Below are 17,144 nucleotides of genomic sequence, written 5' to 3'. Positions count from 1 at the left end.
ACTGAGGTTTCCCCTCTGGGTTTCAAGTTCCACTCAAGACAAAAGCAGGTTAGTGACTTTTCTGATCCCTGCAAAATCTGGAGAGACTCCAAGTCACTAATCCCTCTTTCTGCCTCAGTGATTCCTGGAAGCTGTGAGGAGTGTTACCTGTGTGACGTTTTCCTGTGGCTGAATAAACCTTTTAAACTTTCAGTACTGTGTCTGGCTGAATCTTGGATCCGCCTTTTTCTGATTCATAGCAGAAAAATCTGGCCAAAAATGGACCCATCACCAGCACAACAGCGGTGTACCCACGTTGATGAGACCCTTTCCTGGTTGGGTTCCGGCATGGAGGAAATAATTTCCACATTACGTTCTGGCAATCTTGTCTTCGAGCCGCCACCGTCACAAAGAAACCACGCCCTAGTAACACAGACAACAGCAGAGGTAAGGGAGCCATGCCTCTCTCCACCTGAGATGTTCAGGGGAGACTCAGACCAATGTTGAGCTTTTCTAACTCAGTGTGAAATTCATTTTGAGCTTCAGCCGTCATCCTTTCCCACTGAACGTTCCAAGGTGGCGTTTGTTATATCTCTCCTGGCAGGAAAGGCAAAACAGTGGAGAACTGCTGAATGGCATAACAGGTCTGCATCTTGTAATCTTTATGAAACTTTTTCCAAGGAACTCATTCGAGTTTTTGACCCGGTCATTCCAAGTCGTGTGGCCGCAAGAGGATTATTGTCCCTCAAACAGGGTGATCAGCCTGTCTCGACCTATATAATTGACTTTCATTTGTTGGCTGCAGAGAGCCGTTGGAATGAGGCAGCACAAATGGATGCATTCATGAAAGGATTAAACGAAGACATCAAGGATGAGCTAGCGACCCGTGACTATCCTTCTTCCCTGAAACAACTCGAGGATTTGGCTGCTCGCATTGATATTCGGTTGGCAGAGTGAAGGAAGGAGAAGCACCATGAGAAGGGTCGCTCATTATTAACTCAGGTTTCTGCACACCGGTATGAGAGAAGGAGTCGGTCACCTCTCACTGAGGAAAATGATAATTCTGAGCCCATGCAATTGGGCAGAACCAAGATTACCCCTGAGGAGAAAGATCGTCGGAGAAGATTCAAGCTCTGTTTTTATTGTGGAGAGAAGGGACATTTAGCACTCAGGTACCACTAAAAGGACAGGCTCAGCAGAGGAAGGGAGGTTTCTACTGAGCCGAAGTCAACTATCTGCCTCCTCCTTCTTGTTTCCTGCCTATTTTCAAACCTCTTCTTTGTCTCTTCAGGAGGCCGTGTTTATTGATTCAGGAGCAGATACTGAATTCATGGACGAAACATTTGCAAATAAGAACAGCATAAAACTTATTCCGTCAGCTGACACAAGTAACGTGCTAGCTTTGGATGGTCACAGCATGAACAATTCACATCTCAGGACAGAGGAGATTACCTTAACAGTTGGAGGTAATCATCAAGAAAAAGTAACTTTCATGATCATTAATTCACCTGAACTCCCTGTAGTCCTAGGGGCCTCCTGGTTGCAGAAACACAACCCTCACATCGACTGGAAGAAAAAAGAAGTTTTGGGTTGGTCTGAGTCATGTTCAGCTGACTGCCTTTTGTCTGCTGCTACGGAGGTCAGTGTGGAGAATGAGGTTGAGGAGACCTATCCGGATTTATCCAAGGTACCGCAAGAATACCATGATTTAAAGGAGGTTTTTCATTAAATCAAGGCCACAGCTCTGCCACCCCATAGACTTTATGATTGTGCTATTGATTTGCTTCCTGGAACATCAACCCCCTAAAGGCAGAACCTATTCATTGTCTGGTCCAGAGCACAAGGCCATGAAGAGTTATGTTGATGAGGCATTAAAGGCAGGGAACATTCAATCATCTTCCTCTCCTGCAGGTGCTGGTTTCTTTTTTGTTGGGAAGAAGGATGGTTAATTGAGACCATGCATTGATTATAGAGGCCTTAATGAGATAACAGTTAAAAATAGATATCCCTTACCACTTATGAACACAGCTTTTGAGCAGATCCAGGGAGCCAAGATATTTTCTAAGCTGGATCTAAGGAATGCATATCATCAGGTCCAAATCAGAGTAGGAGATGAGTGGAAAACGGCTTTCAACACGCCTACGGGCCATTATGAATACAAGGTCATGCCATTTGGACTTACTAACGCTCCTGCAGTTTTTAATTCATTGGTCAATGACGTTCTAAGAGGCATGGTGGTCAATTCGTATTTGTTTATCTTGATGACATACTGATTTATTCTCAAGATCTGGAAACCCACAGAAAACATGTCAGAGCTGTTCTCCTGCATCTTCTCCAAAACCAGTTGTTCGTCAAGGCAGAGAAATGTGAGTTCCACATAACTACCACTTCCTTTTTGGGCTTCATCATTTCCCCAGATCAAGTGCTTGTCAACCCCTCCAAGGTTAAGGCCGTATTGGAATGGCCTCTTCCAACTGATCGCAAGCAGCTTCAAAGATTTCTGGGCTCCGCTAACTTCTATAGGAGGTTTATTAGAAATTACAGCCTGGTTGCTACTCCCCTAAACGCTCTTACCTCTTCCAAGGTGAAATTTGTGTGGAATAAGGATGCAGAGAAGGCCTTCAATAGGTTAAAGGAACTCTTCACGTCAGCTCCAGTGTTATGGTCTCCTGACCCAGAGAGACAGTTTATCGTGGAGGTGGATGCCTCAAGCACTGGGGTCAGAGCTGTATTAAGCCAAAGAGGTGAGGATGATCGTGTTCACCCATGTGCCTTCTTTTCAAGGACTCTGTCACAGGCTGAGTGGAATTACGACGTAAGAGACAGAGAGTTATGGGTTGTCAAGTTGGCGTTGACAGTGTGGAGACATTGGCTGGAGGGGACTAAGGAGCCGTTTATGGTGTGGACTAACCATAAGAACTTGGAGTACCTGAAATCAGCTAAACGGCTAAACCCCAGACAGGCTAGGTGGGCTTTGTTTTTTGGTCGTTTTAATTTCTCCCTATCTTACAGGCCAGGGAGTAAAAATGGCAAACTTGACGCCCTATCTTGACGCCAAGAGCCTGAAGAATCTCACTCTGCGGGTGAAGAGGAGTTTATCCTTCCTGAAACCGTCAGGTTGTCTGTGTCCCGAGTGGAGGTGGAAAGGGAGGTCCAGGAAGCCATTAGGGATCTGCCTATCCCACCATCATGTCCACCTGACCGCTGTTTTGTCCCTGAACGCCTTGTGCCTAAGGTACTGGAGTCTTGTCATTGCTCTCATTTAGCTTGTCATCAAGGAATCAGCAGAACCATTCAGACAGTTCGAACTCAGTTTTGGTGGCCATCGCTGGTCAAGGATGTCAAAGACTTTGTTGCTGAATGCACTCAATGTTGTCGAGCCAAGCCTTCTCGTCGCCCCCCTGCGGGGTCGTTGCACCCTTTGCCAATTCCCCCTCGTCCATTGTCACATATTGCGATGGATTTTATGACAGGTCTACCGGTTTCTAATGTACTACTGTACTCTGTACTACTAACCATAATTGACACATTTTCAAAGATGGTTCATCTGGTGCCGTTGGAGAAGCTTCCATCTGCTAAGGAGATGGGTGAGATATTGACCCGAGAAGTTTTCAGGCTCCATGGAATCCCAAATGACATTGTTTCCGATAGAGGACCCCAATTTGTGTCACATTTCTGGAAGGAGTTTTGTTCTTTGTTGAGAATTTCTGTTAGTCTTTCCTCAGGGTTTCATCCTCAGTCTGATGGCCAAACCGAGAGAGCCAACCAAGAAGCTAAAACCAAACTTCGTATCTTATGTGAGTCTGACCCAACCAAGTGGTCACAAAATTTGCCCTGGGTTGAATACGCCATGAACTCTATGCAATCAAGTGCCACTGGTTTGTCCCCTTTTCATGTTGTGTTTGGTTTCCAGCCACCCATGTTTTCAGTTCAGGAGAGAGAAGCTAATGTTCTGTCCTCCCAAGCGGCTGCCCTAAGGTGCCAAAGAATATGGAGAAAGGCCAGGAGGTCGATGATCAGAATGTCACTGGTTCAATCAAGAACGGCCAACCGGAGACGGATCCCTGCCCCTAAGTACCAGGTGGGGCAGAAAGTTTGGCTCTCCGCCAAGGACCTCCCATTAAGGGTAGAATCCCGGAAATTGGCACCCAAATTTGTTGGACCTTTCCCAATCTCTAGGATCATCAACCCTGTCGCTGTACGACTGAGATTACCCAACTCCATGAGGATTCACCCCATGTTCCACATTTCTCAGGTCAAGCCCTTCGTGGAGCCCCGACTTGGGGCTGTCGCGATTTTCTTCTTTATGTTCTCTATTGTAAGAATAAATACTCAAAATGAACCAAGCCAGGCGTTTCCTGTCTCAATAATGACTTTGTGTCATGGTTATGGTCTTGTTCTGTGTTATGAAGACACTATGAAGCAGGTCAGCTTGAATTGCTAGGAATTTCTAGAAATCAGTGTTGGACAACATTCAGCAGCTTTTCCCCTGAGTCGGTGTGAAGAGAAATGTGATAAAAACAATTTTCAGTTTTAACATAATGTGTAAGTGGAAAGATGAGTTTCCTAGATCCCTTACAAATCTCTCATATTAATAATTGATCGCCTGGAAATGTGACGGTGTCTAGGTTTCAACCATGTAGCCATTGATTTGTGGTGCGGTTATAGAATTTGAAAGTCCTCCCTTTGTTTTTATATTTTCCATCCACATTGTGCAATACACTGGTACCCACCTCAAGATGCTAACACCGTTTCTGACAATTGGTACAATGTTGTTAAACCCCCAATTTTATTCCTCTAAACATGCTTCTCATCATAGTGGCGAAAAAAGCTTGATCTTTGTTTCCTTTGATCAAAAAATGTTTCTCCAGGAGACACTCGGATTGTTCGTGTGGACAGGTAGAGATTTCAATCAAGCTTGAAGGTTTGGATTTTGGAACAGATCTTTACACTATGAGTCTATGGTGATGTAAAACTGCAGACAGCAAAGCTGGTTTTCCAGCAGTTTCCAACTTATGAACGGTTTGATTTCTGGGTTTTTATTGAACAATGCGGAAACCCCCACATCTGAGGGGGACAGTTTGATTCTTCAGATCTTGTCAAAGTAGTCACAGATCCACATAACTTGTACCTATATGTACAGTTGTCGATGTTACAGTCTGAGGTTGATTTTCTTCTCAGAAATAGCAAAAAAATAAAAACTTAATTGTACAGATCTTCACTAAGTATTATTCAGTCAAATCTGTCCCACCAAACAAAACCTTTTTTTTTTTGCTCTCAAAGACAAACTACCAGCTGCAGTCAGTCATGATCACTTACCAATCTGATCAGCGTTGGCCTGGCTAAATAAAAAGACATTCCAAAACCTTCAGCAACACATAATTACATGACTGAACTTCTATATTTGAGCCCATTTGTATCATTTAAATCTACAAAAAAACTATAATTGTTGCTGCAAAAAAAGAGTTGAAGATATTTGTTGTACACTAATTTCAGGCTGGAAAAAGAACAGTTCAAATAAACCATTTAAAGCCCAAAATATAAATGAACTTCATGCCTGAGAAGAGTGTTGAATCTTCTGGCCAAATCATTAAATCATAGTAACAGGATCCAGCCAGACATATCATGCGTAAAAGCTTTAATGCATTTACAGTTGGAATTGATTTTCTGACTCCCTAAGATCATTTTAGTTTGGCTTTCAGAGTAATCACAGTCCGGCAGACATTTATCTTGGCTACACAAACATTAGTGTGAAATCTGTGCTACAATTTCCCTCCAGATTTTAGTACGCTTCACCACATTTGTCAAACAGCCATGTTTCTGCAGAATTTGCAGAAAAAGGAATGTTGCAAAACCACTTTTTCAGAAAATGTAAAGATTTTTCTGACTTTGTTATTGTATATTATATTTTCACGTAATTCTGACCGCCTGTGAATAATATCGGTTTCCCAGGTACCAGCCTGGTGTACTAATAATTTCACATGTTCTGCTATCCGAGAACCCAAATGACATGCATCCAATTGGGATTTTCTACTCACAGCATTAATCACAGTTTTCCTAAGATTCCTGCAGACAGGCATGGAAAAATGTGTGTATTTTCTTAAATAGATAGATCATTCTCTGGCAGAGTTCCTGTCTTGCTGGATGCTCCTTCATGCTCCTCCAGTCTCATCACCCTCCGGTCACAGTTTATCCTGCTGAATGTCTTCCAGAAATAAAAGTAACTTATAGAGTCTATCAACCTTTTTCACTGTCCTCATTTGACTTTCTTTATGTTAAAAGAAATTCCTTTAAATGTCTACATACATCAGAGTTTGTCTATCAAGGCTATTTCCTTAGTTCTCATGTCTTTTATTTTAAGCTTCAAGTTAATTAGCATCGCCATATTTAGGCTTTTAATGTAGACAGGCTGGTAGACTGATTTCCTCGCACCAAAAACATGTTTGTTAGGCTAATTGATGATTGTAAACTGGTGACCAGTTCAGGATTGTGCTCCACAGTATATGCACTAAATACTTACGACTTATTTTACATGAATTACTCTATTGATTACTACAGTGAGTTCAAACGTCCAGCTCCCAGACTACCTGCCTATCACCCTTCTGCAACAGCACCTTGAAATATCGTGAGCAGGTCAACTTTCTCAGCTTATTTTGGCTCACCTCCAGCTACAACCTGCAGCTCTTAGCTTACAGCTCTCACAAGAGGCTACCACATGCATGCTCCCCAGGAAACCCTTCATGCATGTCAGTTTGAAACCAGTTGGGACATTCACGCAGTAGACTGCCTTTATTTATCTTATTCTATTATCATTAATGAAATTCTCGTGAGGGGCAAAAACAAGAAAAAACTAAAAAGAGAAAAGAGAAAAACATGGGCCAAGAAATTAGTGCATGACAGATTCCCCCGTTATAACTAGTAAAATATACTAGTTGGTCCCCCGTAAACATATATAGCTCATGTATTTAAAGGGGACATATCATGCAAAATCCACTTTTTTAGCCCTTAAAAACATTTTGTTGTCTACTTGGGAGTCTGTAGGACAGAAGAGTTGAATTTAGTCTCTCCAAGTGTTGCACAGATATTCTTATATTCTGTTTGGATCATATTTTTCAGTCCATTCAGTTTTCTCTATCATCTGTTACGTTTTTCCAACTGTTACGTCACAGTATTTGCAGTGGAACAAACAAATAAGGTCATGGACTTCCGGCTGATCAATTTTGCGTACCCACCATATTTATTTCTCGCTGCGATTTTGTAGTCCAAGCTCAAGTATGCCTACGTTGAAAGAAGATAAATTCGGTTCGGTTGTTGAGTGTATCAACCCACACAATTCATCACACTGTCCCCCAGCATCAGAACCTCATTGAAGTGTCTTGTTAAAGTTTATTTTTCATGGACATTTATCCACATTAGTGGGGAAATTCCTATTTCCCTACTTCAAGGACGAGTGCCCTCAGCAGCTAAGAAGGATCAAGAAAGATTGGCTGAAAGACTTCATCTGATTAAGGGGTAATTTCCTTCTGTCTATGGAAACAATGGAGAGAGCAAAGCTGTAAGCTGCAAAGAACGCTAAAATAATAAACTTTATTTTAGACATGAATTTATTGTGTGTTGATATGACATCCTGGCCATTGTTTTAATAGCATCGTGCCTTCTGCTTATGTTAGCGCTGTGTGCTGCTTGTAGCTTCTTGAGGACAGAACCGTAGTACTGCGTGTTTCAATATTATTGTTACATAAACAGTTTTGCATTGTTTTTGGCATTTGTTTCTTGTTTCTGTGGCGCTAGATAATTGTCAAACTACAGCAATGGACGTATGGGTTAGAGTGAAGCGATCTTTGACCTTGAGGGGGCGGGGTGTTAAGAGCCTCAAAGCGAGACCAAACCGAGTTGTTCTCAGACACACCACAGAACAGGGGTAAAAAAGAGAGATTGTGGAGCAACAATAACAAGGAGTTCAGACCAAAGCATTGCAGTTCCCCTTTATATAGACCACAACTGAATGATTTAAGTGTGAAAAGGAGGGATTTAAAACCATGATATATCCCCTTTAAGTCCTTCCAAATATACAAGATATGTTACAGATAAATTTCACAACATGAACAGTGGAGAGACACAAATCAACTTAGATGACTTTCTTAAGCTCGTCATACAAGACGAGCGCAAAGGCACCGCCCATGCCTCTGAGCACGTTGGACCACGCTCCTTTGAAGAACGCCTTGCTGCCTTCATCACGTGCAATCTTCCTCCAGCAGTCCAGGGTGCTGGTGTAGATAATATTAGCTGAGAAAAGGAAAATGTGGAAAGATCTAAGTCATGGCTACAAACAGAGGTTTTGATAGTTATGAAGCCAGCATGTTGGAGTTGTTACCTCCTTTACGTCCAGATTGCATCATCATACGACGACGGACAGTGTCGAAGGGGTAGGACACGAGACCGGCGACGGCTGTCACTGACTGAGCGATCATCCAGCTCACAACAATGTGTGTGTTCTTGGGATCTGGGAGCATGCCTGAAAGAGACGCATCAATTCAAAAGGTTAATTTTCTTGCCTAAAGGCGAGGAGCTCATTGAGGTGAGAGACAGTCAAAGTTTGCAAACTCACCCTTTGCTGTGTCGTAGGCGCCAAAGTAGGCCGCTCTGTAGATGATAATGCCCTGCAATGAAACGTTGAAGCCCTGGTACAGACCTTTGAGGCCATCAGACTTGAAGATCTTCACCAAGCAGTCCCCCAGGCCCTTGAACTCACGTTCCTGTCCTGCTTTGCCCACGTCAGCAGCAAGACGGGTCCTGGCAAAGTCGAGGGGGTAGACAAAACACAGGGACGTGGCCCCTGCTGCACCGCCGGACGCCAGGTTACCTGCAAAGTATCTCCAGAACTGTGTGTGCTTGTCTACGCCATCCAGGAAAATCTTCTTGTACTTGTCCTTGAAAGCAAAGTTGAGGGCCTGTGTGGGAAAGTATCTGATGACATTGGCCAGGTTGCCTCTCCAGAAGGCAAGGAAGCCCTGCTCTTTGGGGATGCGGACAATGCAGTCCACGATGCCCTTGTACTGCTTGTCGGCTGTGATCTGTTTGCTGGCATGTTGCACCTGTAAGGAAAGCAGAAAACAGCGTTCATATTTTGCCATACTCTGTTATTTCCCGCATTTTATCCATGTGCTGGTTCAACTCTTTATGCATCCATTCAATGATTCACAGCCTCGCCCCCTCCCCTCCCCTCCCTCCTCCTCCTGCTGCTGCATCCAGGCCCTATTCAGTAGTGGGAAACAGTGGCGCAACACTTCCCATGACCTTGTCTGCAAGTTGTTAAGCCAAACTAACAACACTTAGAAGAAGAGCGCTTTTAAACACCACAGCCTCAGCAGGTGACCACATGAGTCTGGTATGGGACACTGTGTTTCCTCCTGTGGAGTGCTGCAGCATTGAGGCCTGACTATTACATAACTGGTCTGGTTCAGAATCAGAACCAGCTTTATTGAAAAGTTTGTGCACACAAACAAGGAATTTGACTTTGGCACACTTGGTTCTCAGTGACGTTTTTTGGAAATAAAAAATATCTTTTTAAATGTACATATACACACAAGTGACATTACAATAGAATATAATGTGAGATTAGTCCAAGTATGCATAGTGTTGTTCTGGAACCCTGACTGTCAAGTGTTCATTAGAGAAACAGCCTGGGGAAAGAAACTGTCTCTGTGGCGGCTGGTTCTGACAGACAGCTCTCTGTCAGTTAATATGTTAAAGTTTAAGTTGTTAAAAGTATTACCAATAAATTAGATTAAATAGTATTAAATAGTATTTGTATTCATCCATATACTTTTTTTTATATCTATGAACATAAAAATTATTTTAAAATTTTTAAAAGGCTGATTAATGAATTAACATAAAATGAGAAGATAATAAATCAATTAAACAATTAACAACATTTTAAAGAAAACAAGCTTATAAGCTATCAGGAATATATATATAGGGGAAAATAAAAACCATGTGCAGTTATTTTCAGTGATTAACCTTCGTGGTCCATTTTTAAGGCTGCACGGCGCTGTGCTTCACGCTGTCGCGGTTGCTAGGCGACAGGAGTTACGCTGAAGTAAGGGCGGGAACAGCTGATGGAGGCCAGACCATCCAAATTCACAGCCGATCACTTCCGGCATCGCGGTTTTTGTGGCCATCGAAGGACCCAGCCTACGTAGACCGGCCCTTCGAATGATGCGGCCCCTGAATTTGGACACAGCCTCAACAGCTGAGGCGTCACAACACGTCAGGTATCTGTATAGAGAAGAAAACACACACCTGGAGGAGAAGTTTCACCCTCTCGATGGGGGCTACGGCTGTTTCGGTGATGGCCGCGGCGATGCCTCCGGCCAGGAAGTTCTTGGCAAAGGAGATAGCCTGATCAGTCATCTTCGAATGTTTGCAGTCGTCAAGGACTTCTATTCTCAATTCGTATTGGTCGACCGGGAGTGTGATGGGCGGGGCAGGCGACGTTCATTTGTTCCATGGTCACTAAGGGAATAAAAGGATACATCTTTGCTCCACAGGAGTAGGACTTTATCAGTTACAAAAAAAAGTTGTGGGTAGTTTTTTGAGTCACATTTTGTGAGGACGTTTTGCATGTGTTTTGTTTAATTTTATCAAATTTAAAGGTCGCGTCATCTGCCAGTCTGAAACAGCCAAGGCCTAAAAACTATGGTGGGTAAAGGTAACCTTATCTGTTGATGTCCTTTGCTGGGTCATTGTGTTTCCCACAGTGAATAAGCTGACTGAGTTCAGGTAAAACCTGTCACAGCACATAGGGCAGGCCATTGTCACAAATAATTTAAATACACGCCTTATTCATATTTCCTCCTTAGGTATTAATAACAAGATTCATTCCAGTCAGAGAGACATTTTTTCTATCTAACATAATAACTGAGTTGATGTCAGGAAAAAGTTTTACTTACCAGCAGCAAAAGTATTCACCCCCCTTGAACTTTTTTTTAAACTTAAATATGTTTTATTAACACAAACTAGCCAATGGTAACTCTGTGGAGGCAGCAAAGATCCACAGCTCAGGTGGGAGGGAATATGTTGACAGAACAGTTATAAAATGCACAATCCACACATCTGCAGATAGAAAAGGAAAGCTATCACTATAAAGTACAGTTTTGCCAAGTAGGCCCGATATCTATTATCTATAGTAATCTAAAAAGAAAGCTATTGTTAAAAGGTAGTTTTTCTGAGTAGGCCCGATTCAAGGTAACCATTTTCAGCCCAGACGCACTTCGTAGCCATCCAGCCAAAGCACAGTCCAAATGGGGCATGTAAAAACTTAAAAGTTTAAAAGTTTCTTAAGTTTTCCATCCTTTTAAGACAGACTAGGAGACTAGGAACCTTTCTTGGAAGAATGATAGAAGCCAAAAATGTTACATGCACCATTTTAACTAGGTTAAATCCAAGCAATTACTTAGACAGGCTTGTGAAATTAATGAAATTGTATAAGCAGAATATATAACAAACGTATTCCAGATTGATAATACATGACATGTTGCAAAAAGTTGTGTTTTAATTTCTTTAAAAATGGGTTTAAGAGGCATTATAATGACTCTTTTTGGGGGATATATAAGTACTCAATCCAGTAGAAAAGAGCATAAAAAGGATATAAATCCATAAGACCACTATCAACAATTTTTGGTAACCCTGATGTGTAAAAAAAAGACTTAACATAGATTCAACTTTTGTTGCAGCAGCTAAATCTCACTGATTAGTTTATGTGTTCATTTATTTAGGGATAAGTCTTAATTTAAGTATTAACTAATGCTAAGCATGAGCTAATTTGCAGTGCTTGTCCTGATATATAAATTATATCCGGCTTAAAATGCAAATACAGGAATCAGTAAAAGCATAACTCTCATTGAAACCTCAGAAAACCAACAAAGAAATAAAGTGAAAATCAATATTATAAAATCAAATAAAGAATGGGGTCGATCATTCATGACTACATGGTTGGTTTTGCTTAAGAAACTGCCTCAGTTTTCATCTAATGCCAGTCAGAGAACAGTTTCAGCTCTGCAGGTACGGAGCTCCACATGCTGAGCCTGTTTGTGCCAGAAGCCACCTTACAATGATCACTTGATGCTCTGCAGCTTAATGGACATTCAGTTGTAAGTTGATGCAAAAGGTTACTAAACACCCGAGGATGTTAAATGTAAAGATTCAAAAGTAAGAATGAGCTTCCAGACTTACATTACATTTTTTTAAAGTTCATCATAAAAACAGGACTGTGATGTGATCCGATCAGCTTCCTGTCAACGGTCTTAATCTCCTGGCTTAATTGCTACAGGTGCTGCTTTTATGACATGTTACACAGTAATGTAAATTAAAAAATATATATAACTGAATTTATTATTCGCAGCATGACACATTGGGTAGTCTCTTATTTGTTACAATTTATTCAAAACTTGCCTGAGACCTCTGTGATAAGTCGCCCATTACAGTCAATCAAACATAGTAATAAATAAATAACTAATAAATAGTCATGTCTCGATTTTCTTCTTCATGTTCTCCATTTCAACAATAAATACTCAAAATGAACCAAGCTGGGGTTTCCTGTCTCATTACTGACTTTGTGTCATGATAATGGTTTGTTCTGTGTTATGGAGATACTGGGACGCTGGTCAGCTTGAATTGCTAGGAATCTGTGTTGGACACCATTCAACTTCTCCTGAGGGAAATATGATTCATAAAAAACAGTTTTGAGATACTGTGTGAGTAGAAAGATGAGTTCCCTAGATCTCTTACAAATCTCATAGAATAATATTGGATCACTTTGGAATGTAACCATTGATTTGTGGTGAGCTGAAAGAATTTGAACGTCCACTTCAAGATGCTACCAGCAACTTTCCTGACAACTGGTACAATTTTGTTGAACCCCCAGCTTGATTGCTCCAAACATGCTTCTCATCATTGTGGCGTTCATATTCCGAGTTTTTCACGTATGATATCCGTTTTCCAGGTACCAGACCTGTCTACTAATGATTTCTCACCTTCTGCTACCCAAGGAGCCGAAAGCTATGCATCCAATTGTGACTTTCTCCTCACAACTTTAATCACTAAGATTCCCCATAGCTTTTCTTCTTGAGATAAACTGTAGGTGTTGAAAGACCCAATATACACTGCCTGGCTAAAACAAAGTTGCCACCAAAAAACAAGGTTACCCACTCTAAAATTTTGTTGGACCGCCTTTAGCTATGATTACGGCACGCATTCGCTGTGGCATTTTTTTGATAAGCTTCTGCAATGTCACAAGATTTAGTTCCATCCAGTGTTGCATTAATTTTTCTCTGGGATATTGCATTGATGATGGTAGAGTCTGACCGCTGTGCAAAGCCTTTTTTCTTACCCTGATGCGCCCATCACTCTGGAACAGTGTAAATATGGACCCATCAGACCATATGATCTTCTTCCATTGCTCTAGAGTCCAATCTTTATGCTCCCTAGCAAATTGTAGCCTTTTTTTCTGGTTGGCCTCACTGATTAGTGGTTTTCTTAAGGCTACACAGCTGTTCAGTCCCAATCCCTTGGATTCCCGTCAAATTGTGTGTGTGGAAATGCTCTTACTTTCACTATTAAATATACCCCTGAGTCTTACTGTTGATTTTCTTAATTTGATTTGGCCAAAAAAGAGGTTGCTGATCACGATCATTTAGGATTTTTTTCCCACCCTTTTATTCCTCGAAGACGATGGTTTCTCAATATCCTTCCAGTTTTTAATAATGCGTTGGACAGTTCTCAACCCAGTTTCAATGGTTTCTGCAATCTCCTTAGATGTTTTCTCTGCTTAATTCATGCCAACCCTAGACCCTTCTTAAACAGACATTTTTTGCACAACTACAGGATGTCTTTTGACATGGTTGTTTAAGAAATGAGAAGCTACTCATTGCATCAGCTGAGGTTAAATAACTTGTTGCCAGCTGAAAGATAATCGCCCATGCAGTAATTATACAATAGGAGGCTCATACCTATTGGCTTCATTAAATCCATGTGCCATTTTTTTTTTGGCTAGGCAGTTTTTGCAGAGATGCATAAAAAACATTTTATATTTTCGTAAATTAATGGACTTTTAATGTGGACAGGCTGGTAGACTGATTTCCTCCCAACAGAAACATGCTTGTTTGGTCACTGATGACTAAACTGCTCTTTGAGTGTCCATGATTGTCTGTCTTTGTGTCTGTAGGACAGACTGTTCAGGGTTGTACCTCACAGTATATGCACTCAATACTTATGACTTCCTTTGCATGGATTCCTGCATTAACGCAATGTGGCATGGAGGTGATCAGCCTGCGTTTCTACTGAGTTGTGAAGTAACCTCAGATTTAATTTAATAACGAGCTTCAGCTTGCCTGCATTGTTGGATCTCACGTCTTTCATCTTTCCTTTAATAATGCTGAGTTTGCTGGCCAATCAACCACAAGGAGAATATTGGTCATTAAAGCATTTTTTTAGTATGTGCAGGTGCCAAGTCCTGCTTTAAAATCAAATTAGCTTATTTATAAATCTTGTCACCTGAGGGAAGCATAGAGTGCTCTAAAATGTCCTGGTAGATGGCTGGGCTGACTTTGGAATTGATAAAACACAGTACACCAAAACAAGCAGAAGACATGGTTTCCCAAATCATCATTGGCTGTGGAAACTTCACTCTGAACTTGGATTCATTGCCCCTTTATCCTTCCTTCAAACTGGGACTTTGATTTCCAAATAAAATGCAAACTGTACTATAATCTAAAAAGATAATTTTGGACCACTGAACAATAGTCCAGTCCCTTTTCTCCTTAACCCAGTTAAGACACTTCTGGCATTGTGCTTGGTTCAATAAATGTGAAATCTGTGTGTGGCCCCCACACTTGTAATTGGGCTTTGCTCTGGAAACCTCTCAAAGTTGTGGTTGTCTGCAATGTTTATGCACCTTTTTCTAACACACTTTTTCCTTCAATTTAACTTTTCATTAATATTGTTGGATACATCACTTTTTATTATAGTGGCTCTTTCTGGCTTACCCTCCTTTTTAAGGGGGTCAATGACTATTTGCTGGACAACCGTCAAGTCAGCAGTTTTCCCCATGAAGTCATACTGCTTTACAAAGCCTTTTCTAAACCAGTGTTACGTAATATTCTTAAATCTTAACTAATAAAAAAAAAGTCACAATCAAGTATTTAGTACATTTACTTTACAGTACATTTATATTTTTTTCAGCACGCTGACATTTCTGTATTAATCCTTTTTTATAGGTTTGATTTGATCAGCAGAAACAAAGGCTTGAAATATATTGTATTGTGTGTATTGGATCTAAATAATAGACAAATTAATCAAATAAACCAACTCTTCAATCAATATTTAAATTTATTGTGATTTACCTGTAGAAAATGGTTGGAACGTGTGACTTTTAATTCAGAAATCTTCCAGATTTTTCTGGACCTTATGTTTGTATTGAACCAGCCATTGGAACAAATGATTATGCTACAAAACAGTTTATTGCTCTCATGTAACAGGTTCTAAATGCTTTTTACGAGTTGCTGTTACTCTGAAAGATAGAGCAAAAAATCTCACAGCCTTTGAATGTAGTGTTTAATTCCACAAGGGGGCGCTCTTACCTGTTTCGTAATAAAGACTGAGCATGAAATAAATAAACCCAGCCATTAGTATTTGTTTTGGTATATTATAAAAAATATGTGATTTTAGTTACACACAAGAAGCTATTAAGAAATATTTGTCTGGATAGAAGAAAATCATACATGCTTGTAATATTTCTGTAAGAATAAATGTACAGTAAATCAGCTCTTATATTGTGTAGCTTTATATTGTTGCATGGACACACAGGCTGCTATTATTTTTCCCCTCCATGCATGGAAAGCTCTGTGCTACCATGATGTTGTGACATAATTCAGTCTAACAGCTGACATTATGTAACAGCCCAGCTGACAAAAATCTCCTAGGGGGTGTAGCCACAATGAAATGTCTTGCATGTTAATACACAAACTGATTACTATGTTGTTTCATGCGAGTACTGCAGAGCTACTGCTATTATAAGTTGAATATTATTTACATCAGCAGATTCCTTTCCAACTAAATTGATAAATGGATTGGTGTGGCACATTTTTGCTAAAGAAAATTTAAAAAGGAAAGAAAACTCTGCTGTTTTTAGATTGTAATTTTGCAACTTTAATTTAAGTAAAGGGTTCGTATTTGAGTAAGGGGTTGGATTGCTTGGAGTGAATGAATATAGTTGAAACTAGATGATTACATACACTATTATATAACACATATTCCCATTTTTTCACTGTGTGACTAACTCAAAATAAACTCTGCAGTCCTTAAACCACTTAATTGCCAATTTGGCAGTTTGCTTACGGTCATTGTCCATTCGGAAGAACCATTTGTGCCCAAGCTTTTAACCAATGTCTGATGTTCCCTTAATATTTCCACATAATGTTTTTTCCTCATGATGCCGTCTATCTTGTGAAGTCCTGCACCAAGAGGCCTAGATATCATGTGTATCATGATTGTACCTCCCCTGTACTTCACAGTTGGGATGGTGTTCTCAGCTTTGCAAACTTCCTTCCTTTTTCTTCCACATATAATGTTCATTATGGCCATACACGTTAGCTTTAGTTTTATCAGCTCACAGGAAACATCTCCAAAATGTTGGTCTTTGTCCCAGAGGGATATTGCTAAATGTAATTTGGCTTTAAACGGACTTTAGAAATAATGGGTTCTTCTTCGCTAAGTGGTCTTTTAGCCCATGCAAGTGTAAGACGTGTTTCACAGTGGATAGTGACACTCTTATTTGCACCTTCAAAAGGTAATTTTCTTTTGTTTAGTTGTTGATATGAACATTTCACACCAAATTAAGTTCATCTCAGGGACAGAGAACCTGTCTCCTTCCTGAACCGAATGATGGCTGGACATTTCTGTGGTTATTCTATATTATTTGAACAGATGAACGTGGGACCTTCAGGAACTTATAAATTGTACCCAAGGAAAATCCAGACATATAGAGATCAAAAGCTTTCTTCCTAATGGCAGATTTTAATATTTTGCCCTTGATATTAGACAAGGAAGCAGTGTGTTTGACGTGTAGCCTTAAAAAGCATACACAGGCGTGCCTCAATTTAACTGAA

The 17,144-nt window shown here is 40.6% G+C and overlaps 1 protein-coding gene across 1 annotated transcript; it reads right to left on the bottom strand.

The window, feature by feature from the left end:
- Positions 1-7,949: 7,949 nt before the first annotated feature.
- Positions 7,950-10,433, bottom strand: LOC124859944 (ADP/ATP translocase 2-like). The gene is made up of 4 exons (XM_047352859.1): positions 10,282-10,433; positions 8,588-9,074; positions 8,354-8,494; positions 7,950-8,265 (listed from the first exon to the last, which is right to left on the bottom strand). Exons 1-4 carry the CDS (start codon positions 10,390-10,392, stop codon positions 8,108-8,110), a joined length of 897 nt encoding a protein of 298 aa, XP_047208815.1. The 5' UTR covers positions 10,393-10,433; the 3' UTR covers positions 7,950-8,107.
- Between the last annotated feature and the right edge of the window lie 6,711 nt (positions 10,434-17,144).

The sequence above is a fragment of the Girardinichthys multiradiatus genome, chromosome 23 (assembly GCF_021462225.1).
Source record: "Girardinichthys multiradiatus isolate DD_20200921_A chromosome 23, DD_fGirMul_XY1, whole genome shotgun sequence".
NCBI classification, from domain to species: domain Eukaryota; kingdom Metazoa; phylum Chordata; class Actinopteri; order Cyprinodontiformes; family Goodeidae; genus Girardinichthys; species Girardinichthys multiradiatus.
The sequence above is the reverse complement of the archived record's forward strand: the minus strand, read 5'-3'. Positions and strand labels throughout refer to the sequence as shown.